The sequence below is a fragment of the Cydia amplana genome, chromosome 21 (genome assembly GCF_948474715.1).
Source record: "Cydia amplana chromosome 21, ilCydAmpl1.1, whole genome shotgun sequence".
Classification (NCBI taxonomy): domain Eukaryota; kingdom Metazoa; phylum Arthropoda; class Insecta; order Lepidoptera; family Tortricidae; genus Cydia; species Cydia amplana.
The window spans coordinates 7,480,721-7,502,631 of NC_086089.1; the positions used below are offsets into that span (position 1 = coordinate 7,480,721).

Consider the following 21,911-nt stretch of genomic DNA (forward strand, 5'->3'; position numbering starts at 1 on the left):
AGACTGAGCATAGTAACGCTACCCCCTCTGCCACTTATACGGTAGTTTTACTCCATCTTCGAGTCAATCCCGTGCCGTGATTGGTCCGTTCACGGACACGGACCAATCACGGCACGGGATTCGCTCACCTCGTTCACCCGCACCCTCGTATTTTTGGCAGCATCGGTTTCATGAAATAATTGCTCTAAATTCCGTCTAGAGGATTCCTAGTCTATGCGTGGCGCGAAGCTAGAGTAAAAACTGTCAGAAAAGACACCACAAGTACAATGATCCATATCCATCAAATATATGGCTTTAGAGTACTTCTAAGCATACAGAAGGTATACAAAATGTGGTGTGCCACTATAAACATCATTTCACGTTTATGGTGCCACTCCTACACTCTGCTTGCCAATACGATGCAGAGTTAACATGGACTGACTATGAATATGTATAAACATACTGTGGTGTGCGTAACGCGCTTAGCAGACTCGATCCGATTCGCAAGTCGTAATATTTGAAATTTATTTATGAATATGTAAAAAAACTGTCTAAAAATCGCCCCGGATAATTATTGCACGCCCGAGTCAATTTATTAAACTACAGTACTCATTGGCCCTGCGCTACTAGCCTACAACTATTACCCTTAGTTTACTTGATATATTCCGTAAAGGCATTTATCTAGAATTACCCTATTCAACCACAATCTTCCCAATGGGGTTGGCCGGTCGAAGCATTTAGCAGATGGCGCCATCATAGCCCTGTCAATCACTAGAATTGTGTCAACTTTATGTTTTTCTAGAAGATAATGACATTGACATTATGTTAGTGTCAGAAACTCACTTTACGAGTAAGAGTTATTTTAAAATCCCCAAATATAAACTGTACCACACTATGCACCCGGATGGAAAAGCCCATGGTGGCTCCGCAGTAATAGTAAAAGAAAAACTAAAACACTATGCAGTCGATCCATACTGCACGGAAAAAATTCAAGCCACAAGCATAATAACCGAAGACCACAAAGGGGAGATTAATATAACAGCTTTGTATATTCCACCAAAGCACAACTTGAAAAAGGAAGACTACTCCTCATTCTTCTCGACGCTTGGGCATCGATTTATAGCTGGAGGAGACTATAACGCCAAACATACCAGATGGGGCTCAAGGCTAACTACACCAAAAGGCCGAGAGCTCTTAAAGTCAATCGAGTCCCTCCAACTCGGTGTAGCGTCAACCGGTGAACCTACTTACTGGCCTTCGGATTTAAACAAGAAACCGGACTTGATAGACTTCATAGTTACTAAGGGATTTCATGACTCTTCTCTGAAATGCAAATCAAGCTTGGACTTGTCCTCAGACCACTCTCCAATTATAATACTAGTAGATTGCCAAATCTCACCTATTCCGAAAAAGTGTAAATTGCACACGAAAGGCACGAACTGGCCATACTTTCGGGAACTAATCCAGCAATCACTGGACTGCCAAATCCCTCTAAAATCAGACGACGATATCACCCAAGCTGTCGAATTGTTTAACACTGCCGTGCAACAAGCTGCTTGGGCTGCAACTCCTACCCCAAAGGATAAAAACAAAGAATTGTTTCTATACCCTAAACATATTTTCGAGCTACTAAAACAAAAACGCCAGGCCAGGAAATTGTGGCAATCAACCAAGTTCCCAGGCCATAAAAAGAAATTTAATTACCTTGCATCTAAACTCAAGGAAGCCCTTGCAAGACACAGAAACAGGGAAACAGAAATATACCTACAAAATCTTGATGCGACAAAAGCCACTGATTATTCACTCTGGAAGGCCACAAAAAACCTGAAAAGGCCCATTGCCCATCAACCCCCGATCAGAAATGAAGATGGCAGCTGGGCAAAAAGAGATTCTGACAAAGCAGGGGTATTCGCGAGACACTTATCCACAGTTTTCACGCCAAATGATGATCTTGATTCAACAAAGTTGGAAGAAATAACAAAAACACTAAACCAGCCTCACCAATTAGACTTACCCATTAAAAAATTTACTTACACAGAAGTCATCGGTGCGATCAATAGCCTCAACATACATAAGGCTCCAGGATACGATCTCATTACTGCAAAAATCCTTAGAGAACTACCGCACATTGGAATCAAATTCCTAACTCACATCTACAATGCCGCGCTCTGGAGAAATTTTGTCCCTCCACAATGGAAAGTTGCTGAAATCATTCTAATTCCAAAACCTGGCAAAGAACCCACAGAAGTAAAATCGTACCGTCCGATTAGCCTGCTACCAATACCTTCAAAAGTTTTAGAAATATTGTTCATGAAAAGAATAAAAGCAGAGGTTACGAAGACTAATTTGATTCCGTTACACCAATTCGGATTCCGGCAAGGACATGGTACTGTGGAACAGGTTCACAGGCTAGTGGAGCAAATAAACCTTGCGTTTGAACAAAAACTTTATGTGTCATCAGCGTTTCTGGACATATCCCAAGCATTTGACCGGGTTTGGCATGAAGGACTCTTATTCAAAATATTAAAAAACCTTCCAATCAATTATTATCTATTTATCACTTCGTACCTTAACGAACGACACTTTTATGTAAGCTATGGCAGTAGCACGACAAACCTACATGGGATAGAAGCCGGTGTGCCGCAAGGAAGTGTCATGGGCCCATTACTCTACCTCATATATACCTCGGATCTCCCAAGTGCCGAAAATGTTCTTAATAGGAACTTTCGCCGATGACACTGCTATATTAGCAGTAGCCGACACTCCTGCCGATGCATCAGGAAAACTTCAAAACAGTCTCGACGATATATCGAAATGGCTTAAAGACTGGAAAATTAAAGCGAATGAGACAAAATCGGTGCAAGTAACATTTACGCTAAGACGTGAAACGTGCCCGGAAGTAAAACTTAACAACATACGTATACCCCAATCAGACCACGTTCGATACCTAGGAATCTACTTGGACAGGAGACTAACTTGGACGAAACACATCTTTACAAAACGAAAAGCCCTCGGACAGCAGCTGCGAAAGATGTACTGGCTTTTGGAACGCAAATCTCAACTCAGCCTAAACAACAAACTGCTACTTTACAAGTGCATACTAAAACCAATATGGACTTATGGGATTCAGCTGTGGGGAACAGCCTCAAAATCCAATCTAGGAATACTACAGCGTTTCCAATCAAAAATACTACGTATAATCACTAAAGCCCCGTGGTACATCAAAAACGAGAATTTGCATCGAGATCTCAAAATCAAAACAATAAACCAAGAAGTGTCCGACACCTTAGACAAATATCGCAAACGAATGGAGAAACACCCAAACTTACTCGCGAGAAACCTGATGAAGGAACCACCTAACACTACTTTTACAAGGCTGAAGAGAAGAGCACCCCAAGATCTTATAAAATAAATATAAGATTTAACGAAATTGATGGGCGTATCAAAGGATATCGCACCACGCACGACTATTAAAAATACTTAATCTCCAGCTAAATGTCAAAGATAGACAGCTTGCAGGATTGAAGTGGAATCAAAAAAAAAAAAAAAAAACTTTATGTTTATGTTTTTTTAATGCCCTGGATGCCAGCACTTTAAACCAAATCTCATAGAAAAGGGGCAAGCTATGATGGCGCCTTCTATGCAAACCTTTGACAGTTGCCAACCCCATTGCTAAAGTTAAAACCAAGTGACGCTCTGAAAATACGGGTCTTGTATTTAGACCTCCTAATAAGTCTTAACCTTTTGGACGCCAATGACCGATATATCTGCACCGTAGGTTCAACGCCAAAGACCGATTAATCGGTCACAGACCACAGAGCAACATCGACCTACGTGCATATACATAAAGTTCAACTTCAGTTTTGACACTTCAATGATGTGGCGTCTGAGTGACAGCTTTTGTGTTTGACACCGCGTGGAAAAGGTTAATTTAAAACCGCCGACCTAAATTCTATTATAGCAGCGCCATCTGGTAAATTAAATTTTAAACGCTTATAAAACACCATAGATGACTTCTCTCTTCCTTTTTTTTGTTTTAGACAATCAGTGGTTAGCTTATGGGAAGATTGTGGCTAAAAAAATGGCTTACATCACAGGGATGACTTATTTCGAGTTGAAACATTATTCAAAAAACACAAAATATTGATTGACAAATCCAATTTCTCATTTTTCCTACTCTCATGGCATGATATAATAGTCATCCCCGTAAACCTAAGCGGATGTGAATCAACGAGGGCTACCGCGTTTGATTTTGCCGCTAGGGGCGCTAGTGTAGACGGAGGTTTTTCAAAATGTCAAATGCAAGTTTTGAGGGTTTCAAGCTTTTTTTATATACATAGTTGTGATAAATCTGTGTCCATCTTTGATTATAATCATGGTAAACAAAAGATATAGCTCAATAAATGTTAGTGGTTTAAAAAAAGTGCCAACAAAAATATATGCAAAATTAAACAGGTTGAAAAAACAGCAAATTTAGACGTTAAAATACCTTTGTGTATATTACAACGTATTGATTTTATAAAAATAAGCATGTAAGAACCACCATCAACAGTGACGCCAACTGGTGAGCAAAAAAACGCTATCCCTCATTATTATATTTGATTACAAGCACTTAGGACCGAATTAAGGTATCAAAACGTTCCTCAAAACGATTTTTTGGATCAATTTTATTGACCTAATTAATGAATTTAATGATTGAAGATATTTCAGAAAAGTTTGCAAGGTGTCTCTATAACGTGTAAATATACCTACTAAATATGAATGTCCCTTGGCCGTTGTTCAAATAGCAACGAAATAAGAGATTCACATCCGCATTTATTTATTCTACGGAAGCTCAGGCTCAGGTCCGTTTCTAACTTCATGTATTGCAATTAGTAACTATTGAGCAATGAATATAGTTTTCAGCTGAGGTACGGTGTATCATGTAAAACTCGCCTATAAAACCATTTCTATTATTTTAGTCTAAGATTTTTCTAAAGACCAAGAATCTTACATTTAAACTTGATTTTTGGGGGTCGGCAAACGTCACGCATGCAGTGTGCCGTCTCTCATAAGGATCTGTGTATTACAACGCGCACGTGCACGTCTACGCACACGCATCCGGTGTGCACAGGCCTTTACTGTACTTGTCAGTTCGTCTGAAAAGTTTACCGACCCGTGGTACAGTCACCTGCAATAATATGTTACACTTCGAAGGCCGCAAAAATATATGCTCCACAAATAAGGTCGTGTTTGATATTTCTGTGGCCTTCGTTGTGTAACATATTATTGCAGGTGACTGTACCATTCCATTAACGTGCAAAATGATCTAAAATTCTAGAATGACGTTACTTTGCAACTGACATCTCTTTCTGCAGGGCGATTCTCTTGAAAGTAGATGTAACGTTGCACGCCTTGAAATGAAAGCAGCTTTAAGCAACTTTTAAGAGAATCACTCGCTGAAAGCTATGTGCATTGAGTGTGATGTCATTCAAGGATTTCATGGTAGTATGACCCGAGTTTCACTAGGACATACAATAAAGTTTGAATGTAAGGTTCTTGCTACCAAATAACATTATCAAATTTTTGTTTTTTCCATGGGTTAGGCACACCTGATAAAGTTTATTTTATAATTTTGTGTTGAATTTTTATAACCAACATGTGTTTGACGTAAACTGTACATTCACACGAGGATATTTAAGATCTTGGTACAATTCATTAAATACGAACATCTTGGTCAAATATTATGGTTTAGAACACATTAAGGCAATTAAATCCTCGATAGTACTGTACTATTACTGTACAGTACAGATGAACACAATTTAGTAGAATAGCCATCGAGTTGTGCCATAGAGAAATATAGTAAGACAAGAGTGCTCACTATGTTGTTGAGCATAAGACTTTCCGGTCGGTGCTACATCTATTGTCAAGTAGCAGTACTGATAATTCCGCTACTCGATGCTAGATGTCGAACACTGATGTATGGACTGAGCAATCTATGTATTTTTTCTCTATGGTTGTGCCTAACTTTTTGTGGAAATACTTCGAGCCTATCTTGTTTAACCCTTTGACCGTCAATGACGTCAAATGACGCGCGCTGCTACAGCCTAAAATCAACCTTCTTACATTCTGACAAGGTTCACGATGACGCGCCATGCACGATAGGAGTGGCGTCCAAAGGGTTAATTCAGTGGTTCCTAACCTGGGGGTAATAACCCCCGTGGGGGTAAAACTGGTATTTTACGGGGGTAATAAGCTAACCTAATATAACAATACAACAAACGTACGCGTTTTATTTTTTATTACCATTGGGAGGAGGGGTAAAATCAGGCTCCCTAGTTAGTCATAGGGGTAACCGGACTGAAAAGGTTAGGAACCACTGGGTTAATTAGTTTAACAAAAGTTTTCATGAATAAATGTAAATTTTGATATTTGCTAATTTGATATTTGAAAACTTAGGATAATTTCGCCGATATTTTTCTTGTGAGAAGGCTAAAAATAATATTTATCTAAGCAGGTGGATTCTTCACTGATAATTGTTTATATATATAGTCTATGGTTTCTACAAATCAATTCAGGAGACGTTCGGATACCCTACATTATAACAGAAATATACAAATAATATACATTTAGAGCGCTACTCGGAGTTTAAATTGGGTAAAAAAGTTACATGTTAAAAATACTGAGGGTAGTATCTGAACGCCCCCCTTTGGCAGTAAACTGGTTTGGAACTGGTATACAGGAATGAACTAGTATTGGATATAAATGCTTAGGATTGCTTCTATTACACTTTTAACAGTTTATTCAGTTAAGCTGACGGTCTCAACAGTAGCTAAAGAGGTGAATTTTGTACCGTCAAGTGTATAGGGTATATGGGTGGACTCATCATACTCAAAAATATGTCCCATAGCTCTTATGTCAGCGACTTAAGAACTATTTGAGTAAGTTGTATGCACCCATATTTTTACACTTGACTGTACCTATGTACCTAATGTTAATAAAATATATTTACAGGCAGCTATGAAGATTTTTACTTTTCAATTGCGAAAAATCGCAGAAACATACCTAAATTCACATAAGAGACCGTCAACTGCTATTTCCCTATAACTGTATAGAACAGATCTATTTTTAGGTTTACGGTAATGCCAATTGAGAAATGAAGGTGTATTTTCTGATATAATAATAACAATGTAGTCATTTTCAGGGTTTCCAGGACACCCCGAAAACCTAAAAACGACTACTGCCTTTATAACTTTAAAATTAGAAAATTTCTATAGAATTGTGAGTCGTCATCTATATATAATCGTAGTAGGACCTGAGCAGCGAAGATGAGACTAGTGTCTCCTCCGGCTGGACTTACGTTCGCATCCGAAGGGCTTGTCACCCTCGCCTGGGACCTCGTAGGGCAGTGTGGCTGTACCCGTGCGCTTGCGGCCGCGGCCCTGTGGAAAATTAGGACTTTATTCAACTGATTGCTAAAATGTAATCTATATTTTAGATATAAACGAAAAAATGTACAGTTTAATTAAAGCCCTTGGAGGATATAACCAAACGGAGACGCCTTGTCTGTAATTTTCTGTACAAAACAGTATGCCGGTTTTTGCGAGGTAGGGGCACGTCAAATGTATGTTACGTAACGTAAAAATAGCCATTTCAGATAAACGTCAGTCCATACATTGTGTATGGTTATATCCTCTAAGGGGCTGTTCATAAATTACGTCTTCGATTTTTGATTCCCCCCCCCCTCTAAAATCATCCAAAAATCATGCTTCGAATGACCCCGTTTCCTCCTACGTCATGCTACCATCATCCGATGTCCAGGGGGGGGGGGCCCCAATTTGAAATGACGTAATTTATGAATAGCCCCTAAGTTAAGGCCAGATTCAAGCTCGTTGCTTTAGGATACTGGCCTACTAGGCCTCTAATAACCTAAAAAGAAGTACCCCCGAATGATGATAATGGGTTGAGTTTAAACAGGTAACGTAACCTAACCTATACCTGTTTAAACTTCACAAATATTTATGGGCCAAATTAGGAGGCATGTCAGCTATGCGACCCATGGGTTAATAAAGTACAGCAATGACAATGATATCAATTGATAAGGGTCGAATCAATCAATCCAACAATACATATGTTCAAAGGTAGGTAGATTTTTCACAAGAACCAACCGTGTTTATACATTACTACTAGTTAGAACATCTCACATTGGTAGCTTAAAAAGTATGTAATACCACAGAATAAGTAGTAGTATTATCATACAGAACGGCCACGCACCGCCCCGCCCCCGCCCCGACTCGCGTTACCTCGCCCCGCGACATGAATCTGACGGACTTCTGACGTGCTCTCAGTAAAGCGACTTACCCACACATACACAATGACGCGTGTACAGACGTGCCGTGCACACATAGAAAGGCAAATGATTTTTGATGTATGGCGTGTCGGCCCTGTGTCTATACTCTATGGTAGTCGCTTACTATCAGGCGGGCTAAATGCTTGTTTGCCACCGAACCAAATAAACATTAATAAATAATAACTTACCGCTCTGCCTCTCTTAGCAGGCGTATCATCCGGCTGTGACTTCCTAGTGCGCCCGCCTCGGGACCCCGGGCCCGTGGGCGTGGCGCCTCCCCGCCGCTTGCGCCTGTTCGCGTATGTGTCGTCGAAGTAATCCTCGTCAGACTCCGCGTCTTGGTCGTCCCCGGCTTCTATCTCGTCCATCGCCAGCTCGTCGTAGAACCACTCCTGTGAATCGAGGTTTTGTTTTAACCTTCTCAATGTATGTATTTTGAACTTTAAATGAATAGACTTATATCGACCGGGATAGGAACCGTGATTACCTTTTGTATTGTTTGCGAGCTCTCGATATTTCGACGCCATTTGTAAATAACAACAAAAAGCAAAAATAAAATTGTAACTAATTCTACGTACCTTAGGGTCATCTTTAGCAGCAGTTTGTGATCCGTCCCGACTGTCTTCCGCGACCAGTGCCTCGCTGGGTATCCCTGAACTATTCTCGCCCTCCCCCGTGTTGTCAGCCAAGTCTGACGCCCCGCTCCAGCCCCATCGGGAGGAGGCCATGGTGAGGTACTGCCGACGGGCTTTGCGCCATCTACATATATATGAAATTAAATTTTGGATAGGTATTGTAACTGTGAAACTAACAAATGCAGTAAGGTTCAATTTCCTTGTTACTTGAATTTTGAACTCTATCGACTTTTAACAATCTTGCACGACAACAGGCGTGTCTCACTCCGCGATTTCGTCGCTTTGCTACAGGTAGCTAAAAGTACATCCGTTCGGCCCCACTTTTGGGAAAAGCCATAAGCCGCGCGTGGCGCTGTCGCCACCTAGCGGCCATATCTGTGCTGATCGTAACAGACGCGTTTTGTTAGAGAGTGAGTCTTCTGTACTTAGTACTATTATTTATTCTGTGACGATGACTTAAATTATTGTAAATGTTTCTAAACATTTTATTTAGAGATACCTAGATGCCTTCGGTGTATGTGTTATCAATAAAATTATTTTCAAAATATTATCTTGATTTTTTAGTGAAGACCTGAAGTACCACAGTGCTTGGTGTAGTTTTGTAGCCTTTTGTTAATTAACTTACGACTGAGTATTAACTATTACCTCTGTGCAGGATATGTATAAACTTGTCCCTCCTTCTGACCCGGCATACGCTGCTTTCTGCTCATAAACAAATTGCAGTGTGTCTGCGCGACGCCTAAAAAAACATAGCAAGAAGTATTACTCATCGTCCTCTCTCTCCCTCAACAGTGATTCACATAAACATGGACAGAGACGAACTATGCAAAATCAATATTTTTAACATACCTGTTTGGGTATCTATAAACGGCATACGCATCCTTCTTTCGGCACATAATCGGGTATTGAATGTTGACGAGTTTTCTATTATTTCTTTATAACTAGGATCACTGAGAAAACTGGAACAGGAAAAACGAAAATACGTAAACAAGCGATGTCGAACTAATTTAACCAATCAGGACTAATAACCAAGAAGTTACACGGAATTTTAGTTGTAAAGAACGTCAGATTGATTCTAATGTTAAATACATAAGAATTATCGCCATTACCTCTCAATTTTTGCTAAATTTGCTGGATTCACGATCTGAATCTCGGCGGCCGCCATTTTAGCAGACGCTTGACGTAATGACGTTTCTAGTGAAGTAATGACGTAGCCTTGATTCATTTCCGGTGAATGTTGCCTTTAAAGTTAATGTTCAACGGGCTAACTTAATAACAAAATTATCCAAGATCTCGGCTGATTTAACAACTTCAGCGTAATTAGTTTTAATGGTTAAATAAATTATAACTTTTAAAAAGTCTTAATTAATTAATTCATGGTGATAAAGTTTCAGTCAAATGTAACATTACCGGAAGTAGAACAACCAAAAGAGTATACAATAGTCTAGCAACACCATCAATACGTCAAGCTTGTGACTGGTCATCGGTGGACGAATCGTGGAGGTGGCGCATTCTCAGTAATTGGTGATTGGAGATCTCCAAATATTAGTCTGATTATTGGTTACTGCGTCCCATTAGCTTTGGACCGCGGCTAATATTTTTCTAAAACACTTTTTAGTAAATTAATTTCGTTATTGAATTGCTGAAATTTATTTTGACGAGGTCGTCCATTATCCGTGTTGTAATACAAGATGTCGGTGTGCTTCTTCGTGCCTGCGTAAGTTCCTGAATAGTTCCGATTAATCTTTTTATTTTTATACCTACTTGTTTTTGTTTCACTATGTTGGTGGTCACTATTTTCTATTATCATAAAAATCATAATATAAAGCTCATTTAGCCAAGTTGCTTTGTTTCGTCTACTTTAGTAAAGGAACACAACGTGTCAATGTCCAATATAGAGGCGACCCGGCTTTACGTGGTTTTATGCAAAAGATAAACCCGAACTGATAAAACTTTTAACTTGTTTTTCACTTTTGAAACATGAATGAAACTTAAATTCAAATTGATAATTTTTAATTTAAGATATATTTCATATAATATAATATGTATATGTAAATAAAATAGGTAATAGGATCATCAATATCATCATATACTTAATCCTTTATTTTTTTGTATTCCTTATATAATTTTTATAAAGTTAGGAAATATAAATTAAGTAATATTTTATGTCTTTTTTCTGTAGATATGTAATATCAGCTATGAATACTATGATGGATCTGTTATTTCTTGCAATCCAAAAGCTAAATAGTTTATATGTTTAACAATAAACTACTTACAGTGACCAAGCCGGGACCTCAACAGCGGAGGAGTCCCTCGAGCAGGAGGGGCCAGCGGAGGACTCCGCTGACACCCAGCATCAGAACCTGCAGCAGTTCTGGGCTAAGGTCACTGATGACATTCGGAAGGTCACTTCGGTGAGTCTAGACATAATTATGAAGAAATTGGAACATATAGCTAACAAGAGTCGGGCTTAGCAACTCTGCAGTCTGCAATGTGTTTGATAGCACAGTGTGAAAGTGTTTTTTTTTAAGTCATAATCATAATTTCATAGAAGTTTAACGTTTATGATAACACATGCACACTATGTGTTAGCTTAGCCTGACTGTATCACTCATCTCTCTCTCTTTCTCTCAAAAAGTCTTTGTTTTTCTTTGTAATAAAATAACAGTAGGTAAACAAACAAAACTGTGTGTTTTGGTAAAGTTCGTTTTTTAGGGTTCCTTACCCAAAGGGTAAAAACGGGACCCTATTACTAAGACTCCGCTGTCCGTCCGTCCTTCCGTCCGTCCGTCCGTCTGTCACCAGGCTGTATCTCACGAACCGTGATAGCTAGACAGTTGAAATTTTCACAAATAATGTATTTCTGTTGCCGCTATAACAACAAATACTAAAAACAGAATAAAATATAGATTTAAGTAGCGCTCCCGGCTCCCATACAACAAACTTGATTTTTGACCGAAGTTAAGCAACGTCGGGCGGGGTCAGTACTTGGATGGGTGACCGTTTTTTTGTTTGTTTTGCTCTATTTTTTGTTGATGGTGCGGAACCCTCCGTGCGCGAGTCCGACTCGCACTTGGCCGGTTTTTTTAGCATTAGAAAAAAGGTAGAAACAATCTTGACGTGTCTTTTTATTGAAAAACACTTGAAAAATAAGTCACGGCAAATATGTAACAATTGTGAATCATATACGATTATTTAGATTCTTTTGCTTGCTTTCATAAGTAATATACTGGTCAAAAATGCGGCAAATTTGAAAAATGTAGGCGCGAAGGGATATTGTCCCATAGAAAATTTGAATTTCGCGCCTATTTTTACTGACAAGATTTGCTTGACCAAGTATAGTAACTGATTTTATAAAAGCGTTTTTCAATTAAACGACACGTCAAAATCGCGTAGTCTTTTTCAAATGCTAAAAAAACGAACTACAGTCAGGCAAAAAAGAGTAGAAATTAAAAAGTGGCAATACTGTAGTGTCGTCCCTTTCAAATCAATCTAAGAAAAGCGGGACGACACTACAGTGTTGCCATTTTTAGGGTTCCGTAGCCAAATGGCAAAAAACGGAACCCTTATAGATTCGTCATGTCTGTCTGTCCGTCTGTCTGTCCGTCCGTATGTCACAGCCACTTTTCTCCGAAACTATAAGAACTATACTGTTGAAACTTGGTAAGTAGATGTATTCTGTGAACCGCATTAAGATTTTCACACAAAAATAGAAAAAAAACAATAAATTTTTGGGGTTCCCCATACTTCCAACTGAAACTCACCCATACGTGTGGGGTATCTATGGATAGGTCTTCAAAAATGATATTGAGTTTTCTAATATCATTTTTTTCTAAACTGAATAGTTTGCGAGAGAGACACTTCCAAAGTGGTAAAATGTGTGTCCCCCCCCCCCTGTAACTTCTAAAATAAGAGAATGATAAAACTAAAAAAATATATGATGTACATTACCATGTAAACTTCCACCGAAAATTGGTTTGAACGAGATCTAGTAAGTAGTTTTTTTTTAATACGTCATTAATCGCCTAAATACGGAACCCTTCATGGGCGAGTCCGACTCGCACTTGGCCACTTTTTTATCTTTCTACTCTTTTTGCCAAGCTACAGGGTAGGTGCGTTGGTTTTCGTCCACTTGACGAAATTTGAATATAAACCTACATTGCTGCAAAAATTTGGACTTATTGCAATCCTTAATATCGAAACAATATATCTATCTACATAAAAATGATGTTTCGTAAGTAGTAAATCAAATATCAAAAATATTTTTGAGTGAAAACTTCTTTAGCGGCGGCGCTGTGCACTTTTTGAGGTGGTGAAAAAATGTTAAACTCGAGACAGCGTAAGACGATCACGTGACCGTAAGATTTAGATGGCCACTCATTTAGATGGCATTTAAAATTTAAAATCAATAAAGGAAAACTCAATGATATTATATGTAATGTCATTGAGTTTTTCTTTATTGATTTAAATGCCATCTAATGAGTTTCGCTCTAACTGGTATTAATATAACTCGAGTACTAACAGTGATGTGCTTAGGGGTTTCAAGTAATTAACGCTAACGCTAGATGGCGTTAACCTCAATTATACATAGTGCATTTTGCACTAGTCATTGAGCTTTCACATCACGGCACTCCGGGAGTGCAACCCGTTGTTTTTTTAGGAAGACTTCAAAACCCAAGCGCTGCCTTTAGCCCGCATAAAGAAAATCATGAAGCTGGATGAAGAAGTGAAGATGATATCCGCGGAGGCTCCGGTGCTGTTTGCCAAGGCGGCTGAAATTTTCATCCATGAGCTCACCATGAGGGCTTGGAACCATACTGAGGATAATAAGAGGAGGACTCTACAGGTACTTACACTATTTACCAAGATGCATGTATAGTTTGTAGCTTTCTAATAGACCCCGAAGGCTAATCCTATTGTCTATTGTTCAGTAAAACCGCACGTGCTACTTACCTGCAAAAAAGGGGCCTAATTATTCTATTTGGCACCTGAGCGCGGGCTAGTCCAACGCTCAAAAAACCAGTGTAGGTGCGCTCTCCGATAACGCGCATTTGTTACGCATCTCGATGACACATTTTAGACTGGTTCTGTAGCGTTCGACTCGCCGGCACTCAGTAACCGAAGTACCGATTTTTTATGCAGGTGGTTGTGGCACGTGGCACGAGCGGTTTTTCTTAACAATAGACAATAGGATTAGCCTTCGGGGTCTATTAGAAAGCTACAAACTATAACTGCGTCGAAATATCGGGAGCTCGAAAACAAGGGTATCGTCATGGGTCGTCCCATTCGTTTTCGTCAAGTTCTTAGATTAGTCCTATTCTGCTTTCGTCACGCATTCTACATTGAAAGCCACCGACGATTGTGACGAATGTAGAATGGGTGACGAAAGCAGAATAGGACTAATTTAAGAACTTGACGAAAAACGAATGGGACGACCCAAGACGATATCAAAACAAGGTAATCACGGTTCATATTCCGGTCGATATAAGTCTACCTATTTCATCATCTTCCTCGCGTTATCCCGGCATTTTGCCACGGCTCATGGGAGCCTGGGGTCCGCTTGGCAACTAATCCCAGTAATTGGCGTGGGCACTAGTTTTTACGAAAGCGACTGCCATCAGACCTTCCAACCCAGAGGGTAAACTAGGCCCGTATTGGGATTAGTCCGGTTTCCTCACGATGTTTTCCTTCACCGAAAAGCGACTGGTAAATATCAAATGATATTTCGTACATAAGTTCCGAAAAACTCATTGGTACGAGCCGGGGTTCGAACCCGCGACCTCCGGATTGCAAGTCGCACGCTCTTACTGCTGGGCCACCAGCGCTTTTTTTTTTTTTGTCTACCTATTTACCATTTCCTATTCTCTAGTCCACCCCCCTACCCCCTTCATCCCTAGGCGACGAATAGTTTCGCGGAATTAAAGTCGTAACACACTACCGCACCGCGACCTTGGTCCACCGCATCCATAGGTGAGAGTCAGAAACAGATATCTCTTTCTCACTCTCACCGTGACCTTGAACGGTGCAGTAATGAATTACGGCTTTTAGGTACATATGGATGGACAAGCAACGTTTGGCGCGGTTAGCTATTTTAAGCAGATTTACAGTAAATTAATAGTATTGACGTATTGGCAAGGTGCGAAGTCGGTGGAGGGGGAAGTGGCGCTGATCGTCACAAACACAGGTAATCTTATGGAATGGCCGCCATTAGTACTAGCGGCAGCCGCTTGAACTAATTTTACTCCATAAGATTTAACGTAGAAAGTCTGCTAAAATGAGGGCAGCACCAGTCGTGCACCTAGCGAATATCTCAGGACTGGCCTTACGTGCACTAAATATAGTACTAGTTCAGCGGTGTCACTTACGAATTACGAATTCGAGCCAATCTTGCAGTCTAACGCAACTATATGTGACCAATCGCGCGCGTGATGCGAACTCATCAACCAATCGCGTTGTAACGGTGTCACACCGCTGTACTGGCCCCATTCATACCCCATTTTTATTGCCCGTAAACTGGAATCCAGACGAGACAATTTTTCGCCAATCTGATGAAATTGTCCGATCGAATCAGACCGTGCGGACGCAAACGCCAATTTGATTCCCCGATCAAATCACCAGGTGCCGACACGAAAATGCCAATTTTCGAAGTTAATAGTATCTATGGAATCATGCAAATTGGTGATGTGTGGACGCTAGATGAGATTGGCGCCAATTATTTTCCTGATCAAATCGGTCGATTTGCCCAGCTCGTCTGGATACGGCTTAAAATCAATGTTATATATTTGCAGCGCAACGACATAGCGATGGCGATATCAAAATCCGACCAATTCGATTTCTTAATCGACATCGTGCCACGGCACGAGGTGAAGCCAAGCAAGCCACGGGAGGATCCTCCGAGGCATACCGCCACCGAACATGTGAGTAAAGTCACAGAATAAATAATAGTACTAGGTACAGAAGACTGGTGGCCTAGCGGTAAGAGCGTGCGACTTGCAATCCGGAGGTCGCGGGTTCGAACCCCGGCTCGTACCAATGAGTTTTTCGGAACTTATGTACGAAATATCATTTGATATTTACCAGTCGCTTTTCGGTGAAGGAAAACATCGTGAGGAAACCGGACTAATCCCAATACGGGCCTAGTTTACCCTCTGGGTTGGAAGGTCAGATGGCAGTCGCTTTCGTAAAAACTAGTGCCCACGCCAATTACTGGGATTAGTTGCCAAGCGGACCCCAGACTCCCATGAGCCGTGGCCAAAATGCCGGGACAACGCGAGGAAGAAGAAGGTACAGAAGACTCACTCTCTAACAAAACACGTCTGTTACGATCAGCACAGATATGGCCGCTAGGTGGCGACAGCGCCACGCGCGGCTTATGCTTTAATAAATTCACTAAACACGCTTCTTTGTGACACTTATAAACCCTTTCCATTGAGGGTCTTCTACCAAGCGTGTCAGAAGGTGGTGTACAATGTCTTCTAACAAACTATGCTACTATTGTCTCTTGGCTGACCGGACGGAATAACAACAAGAAATAGTTGATCCACCCATTTGTTTATACAAAAAAATACACTATTATTAGTTGCCTATTTTTAGGTGGTGCAGCAACAGCAAACGTTGCCGACTACAAACCAGCAACAATTTGTTATACAGCCGTGCGCCCAAGTTGTGCAGGTACCTACTTCTATTTACACCTTTTTTTAATACTACGTCGGTGGCAAACAAGCATACGGCTCGCCTGATGGTAAGCAGTCTCCGTGGCTCATGGGGCTGTTCATAAATTACGTCATCTATTTTTGACGATTATTGACCCTTCCCCCCCTAAAATCATCCAAAAATCTTGCTTCGAATGACCCCGTTTCCTCCTACGTCATGCTACCATCATCCGATGACTGATGTTTTTTAGGGTTCCGTACCGAAAAACGGGACCCTATTACTAAGACTCCGCTGTCCGTCCGTCCGTCCTTCCGTCCGTCCGTCCGTCCGTCCGTCTGTCACCAGGCTGTATCTCACGAACCGTGATAGCTAGACAGTTGAAATTTTCACAGATAATGTATTTCTGTTGCCGCTATAACAACAAATACTAAAAACAGAATAAAATAAAGATTTAAGTGGGGCTCCCATACAACAGACGTGATTTTTGACCGAAGTTAAGCAACGTCGGGCGGGGTCAGTACTTGGATGGGTGACCGTTTTTTTTGCTTGTTTTTTGTTGATGGTGCGGAACCCTCCGTGCGCGAGTCCGACTCGCACTTGGCCGGTTTTTATTTATTGTATAATTCCGTTGTTGCAGCAACAGTCCCACAGCGCGGCCCCGAGCGTGGTGCCGCAGCCCGTGACGCTGGTGCAGCAGGTGGTGACCCCGCAGGGCGACGTGCAACAGCTGCCGGTATAGTTTGTAGCTTTCTAATAGACCCCGAAGGCTAATCCTATTGTCTATTGTTAAGAAAAACCGCTCGTGCCACGTGCCACAACCACCTGCATAAAAAATCGGTACTTCGGTTACTGAGTGCCGGCGAGTCGAACGCTACAGAACCAGTCTAAAATGTGTCATCGAGATGCGTAACAAAGGCGCGTTATCGGAGAGCGCACCTACACTGGTTTTTTGAGCGTTGGACTAGCCCGCGCTCAGGTGCCAAATAGAATAATTAGGACCCTTTTTTGCAGGTAAGTAGCACGTGCGGTTTTACTGAACAATAGACAATAGGATTAGCCTTCGGGGTCTATTAGAAAGCTACAAACTATACACTATCGCTCTGTCTCTGTCTCGTACACACAGCTATTACATACATACATATAATCACGCCGATTTCCCGCAGGGGTAGGCAGAGACCACGGGTTTCCATTTACTACGATCCTGACATACCTCTTTCGCTGATTTAAACTTTCACGATTTTTACACATTATTAAATTGTATTACCGGACTGTTTTACCCCTAAGTCCAATATAAAGTAGGTACCTAATGTCTGGGAGAACACAAAAATAAGACCAAGCTACTAAGCTAGACCGATTTTTGGGCCCTAAAACCCCTTATGTAGCATGTTTCATCGAATTATCGTTAGAGCCGTTTCCGAGATCGCCGATATATATATATATATACAGGGTGGATTTTCTTTTTGGGTCAGTGAGGGCAGCTACCAGATCCCGTGCTGCTACGAGAAAACAGTCTAAGAAGACCTTCCCTCGATTTCAAATTAATGAAGATTGGCTTTTACAAATTTTGGAAAAAACATACAGGGTGCGAGAAAAAGGTCATTTTTGACAAACTTTTTTTTTGATGCCAATCGATCCCATTCCTATTAAGGATCAAAAGCTTGTATGGAACCAAAAAAAAATTTCCGGCTAGAAAAGCCACAAATCGAGGAAAACTTTTCCCATACAATTTGTATGAAGATGAAAACTTTTATTTTTCACATGCTATTTTTGTATGCCAATCGATTCCATTCCTATCCAGTATCAATAGTTTCTTTGGGATCAACTTACGGTAATGTACTAAAAAGCCACAAATTAAAGAAAACTTTTTCCATACATTTACTATGGAGAAAACGTGAAATTTAATTCACATTTTTCCAATCAGTCCTGGCCAATCAGTCCTGTTACATTTAAGGACCATAATACTGTATGAAGACATTGCTGTAAGACTGATGGGCGAGATAGAAAATTGAGAATAACATTTCACATTTTCCCCATAGTAAATGTATGCAAAAAGTTTTTATTAATTTGTGGCTTTTTAGTACATTACCGTAAGTTGACCCCTAGGAAACTATTGATACTGGATAGGAATGGAATCGATTGGCATACAAAAACAGCATGTGAAAAATAAAAGTTTTCATTTTCATACAAATTGTATGGGAAAAATTTTCCTCGATTTGTGGCTTTTCTAACCGGAAATTTTTTTTTGGCTCCATACAAGCTTTTGATCCTTAATAGGAATGGGATCGATTGGCATCAAAAAAAAAGTTTGTCAAAAATTACCTTTTTCTCGCACCCTGTACGTTTTTTCCAAAATCGGTAAAAGCCAATCTTCATGAATTTGAACTCGAGGGAAGGTCTTCTTAGACCGTTTTCTCGTAGCAGCACGGGATCTGGTAGCTGCCCTCACTGACCCAAAAAGAAAATCCACCCTGTATATATATATCTATAAATAAATATGTATAGAAGAATATATTGCTTGGTAATTTAAAGGTATAAGATAACGAACGAATTCTTTCGTTCGTAGCTTCTGCTATAGAAAAAGTGACCTTATTACGAAGTGAAATTAGACAAGTTTTCCTTTTTTGCGAACCAACTTGCTTATATGTATAAATGTGTCGTTACAGCTGCAGCTGACGCAGGCGCAGCTGAACATGATCCGGCTCCAGGTGCAGAACAATCCCACGCAGCCCATCATCATACAGGCGCAGCCGCACAACTCGCAGATTATACAGGTGAGCTGGGAGCTTGTATACATGTGTGTTACAGCTGCGGCTGGACATGACCCGGCTGCAGGTGCAGAACAACCCCACGCAGCCCATCATCATACAGGCGCAGCCGCACAACTCGCAGATTATACAGGTGAGCTGGGAGCTTGTATACATGTGTGTTACAGCTGCGGCTGGACATGACCCGGCTGCAGGTGCAGAACAACCCCACGCAGCCCATCATCATACAGGCGCAGCCGCACAACTCGCAGATTATACAGGTGAGCTGGGAGCTTGTATACATGTGTGTTACAGCTGCGGCTGGACATGACCCGGCTGCAGGTGCAGAACAACCCCACGCAGCCCATCATCATACAGGCGCAGCCGCACAACTCGCAGATTATACAGGTGAGCTGGGAGCTTGTATACATGTGTGTTACAGCTGCGGCTGGACATGACCCGGCTGCAGGTGCAGAACAACCCCACGCAGCCCATCATCATACAGGCGCAGCCGCACAACTCGCAGATTATACAGGTGAGCTGGGAGCTTGTATACATGTGTGTTACAGCTGCGGCTGGACATGACCCGGCTGCAGGTGCAGAACAACCCCACGCAGCCCATCATCATACAGGCGCAGCCGCACAACTCGCAGATTATACAGGTGAGCTGGGAGCTTGTATACATGTGTTACAGCTGCGGCTGGACATGACCCGGCTGCAGGTGCAGAACAACGCCACGCAGCCCATCATCATACAGGCGCAGCCGCACAACTCGCAGATTATACAGGTGAGCTGGGAGCTTGTATACATGTGTGTTACAGCTGCGGCTGGACATGATCCGGCTCCAGGTGCAGAACAACCCCACGCAGCCCATCATCATACAGGCGCAGCCGCACAACTCGCAGATTATACAGGTGAGCTGGGAGCTTGTATACATGTGTGTTACAGCTGCGGCTGGACATGACCCGGCTGCAGGTGCAGAACAACCCCACGCAGCCCATCATCATACAGGCGCAGCCGCACAACTCGCAGATTATACAGGTGAGCTGGGAGCTTGTATACATGTGTGTTACAGCTGCGGCTGGACATGACCCGGCTGCAGGTGCAGAACAACCCCACGCAGCCCATCATCATACAGGCGCAGCCGCACAACTCGCAGATTATACAGGTGAGCTGGGAGCTTGTATACATGTGTTACAGCTGCGGCTGGACATGACCCGGCTGCAGGTGCAGAACAACGCCACGCAGCCCATCATCATACAGGCGCAGCCGCACAACTCGCAGATTATACAGGTGAGCTGGGAGCTTGTATACATGTGTGTTACAGCTGCGGCTGGACATGACCCGGCTGCAGGTGCAGAACAACGCCACGCAGCCCATCATCATACAGGCGCAGCCACACAACTCGCAGATTATACAGGTGAGCTGGGAGCTTGTATACATGTGTGTTACAGCTGCGGCTGGACATGACCCGGCTGCAGGTGCAGAACAACGCCACGCAGCCCATCATCATACAGGCGCAGCCGCACAACTCGCAGATTATACAGGTGAGCTGGGAGCTTTTATAAATCAACTAGCGACCCGCCCTAGCTCCGCACGGGTTAACAAATTATGCATGAATCTTCCTCTTGAATCACTCTATCTATTAAAAAATCGCATCAAAATCCGTTGCGTAGTTTTAAAGATCTAAGCATACATAGGGACAGACAGCGGGAAGCGACTTTGTTTTAAACTATGTTATAGTTCGTTTTTTTTTAGGATTAGAAAGAACTTGAAAGAAGGTAAGCGATTTTGACATGTCTTTTAATTGAAAAACACTTTTTAAAAATCAATAACTATTACTTATGAAAGTAGAAGACTATAAAAGATCGTATTAGATTCATAATTGTTACATATTTACCGTAACTTATTTTTAAAATGTGTTTTTCAATTAAAAGACACATCAAGATTGTTTACCTTATTTCTAATGCTAAAAAAAACGAAGTATAGTAGTGATGATACATTTTTCAGTTTTAGGGTTCCGTACCACGAAAGGAAAAAACGGAACCCTTATAGGATCACTCGTGCGTCTATCCGATAATCTTCTGTACCTAGTACTATTATTTATTCTTATATATATATATATATATAGTGGTAATATCATTTACACCTATTTATAACATACTATTCTGTGACAGGTGTCATCGCAGGCGCAGCACCAGCCCCAACAAGTGTACCTGCAAGTGGCCAGCCAAGAAGACTCCTAGTGAACTCGACTCGGGACCAGAGACGAACGTTTTGCGGAGTCTCGTAATAACGAGTCGAGTCTTTCCAATTTAGACTCTAAAGACTCGAGTGCCTACCAGCACTTAACAGTCTTAACACATTCATTGCCACCCAGCCAAACAAGACATCCGCGCCAGGCCACAAAAATGTCATATAAAGCTGTAGTACCACGATCCCGACTATCGGCAGGCGTGTCTCACTCCGCGATTTCGTCGCTTTGCTACAGGTAGCTAAAAGTACATCCGTTCCACACCAATTTTGGTGGCTAGCCATAAGCCGCGCGTGGCGCTGTCGCCACCTAGCGGC

The 21,911-nt window shown here is 41.5% G+C and overlaps 2 protein-coding genes and 1 long non-coding RNA gene across 4 annotated transcripts in view; 1 reads left to right on the plus strand and 2 right to left on the minus strand.

Moving 5' to 3' along the window:
• LOC134657820 (zinc finger protein ubi-d4) overlaps positions 1-10,159 on the minus strand; it is a 30,251-nt gene extending 20,092 nt beyond the window's left edge. For both annotated transcript variants that reach the window (XM_063513391.1, XM_063513390.1), the window contains exons 1-6: positions 10,053-10,159; positions 9,793-9,902; positions 9,589-9,682; positions 8,887-9,067; positions 8,497-8,700; positions 7,319-7,400 (exon numbers count right to left, since the gene is read on the minus strand). In XM_063513391.1, coding sequence (XP_063369461.1) covers positions 7,319-7,400; positions 8,497-8,700; positions 8,887-9,067; positions 9,589-9,682; positions 9,793-9,902; positions 10,053-10,108 — 727 coding nt within the window. In that variant the 5' untranslated portion in view covers positions 10,109-10,159. The remainder of the gene's footprint in view (positions 1-7,318; positions 7,401-8,496; positions 8,701-8,886; positions 9,068-9,588; positions 9,683-9,792; positions 9,903-10,052) is intronic.
• A 244-nt stretch (positions 10,160-10,403) lies between these two features.
• Positions 10,404-21,601, plus strand: LOC134657836 (nuclear transcription factor Y subunit gamma-like). Its single transcript, XM_063513412.1, has 8 exons — positions 10,404-10,660; positions 11,222-11,357; positions 13,604-13,789; positions 15,732-15,860; positions 16,537-16,614; positions 17,234-17,329; positions 19,260-19,367; positions 21,518-21,601. Exons 1-8 carry the CDS (start codon positions 10,635-10,637, stop codon positions 21,584-21,586), a joined length of 828 nt encoding a protein of 275 aa, XP_063369482.1. The 5' UTR covers positions 10,404-10,634; the 3' UTR covers positions 21,587-21,601.
• On the minus strand, positions 16,531-19,441 carry LOC134657882 (uncharacterized). The gene is made up of 3 exons (XR_010097650.1): positions 19,400-19,441; positions 17,238-17,342; positions 16,531-16,621 (listed from the first exon to the last, which is right to left on the minus strand). It is a non-coding gene; the product is annotated as an uncharacterized LOC134657882 (long non-coding RNA).
• Positions 21,602-21,911: the final 310 nt, after the last annotated feature.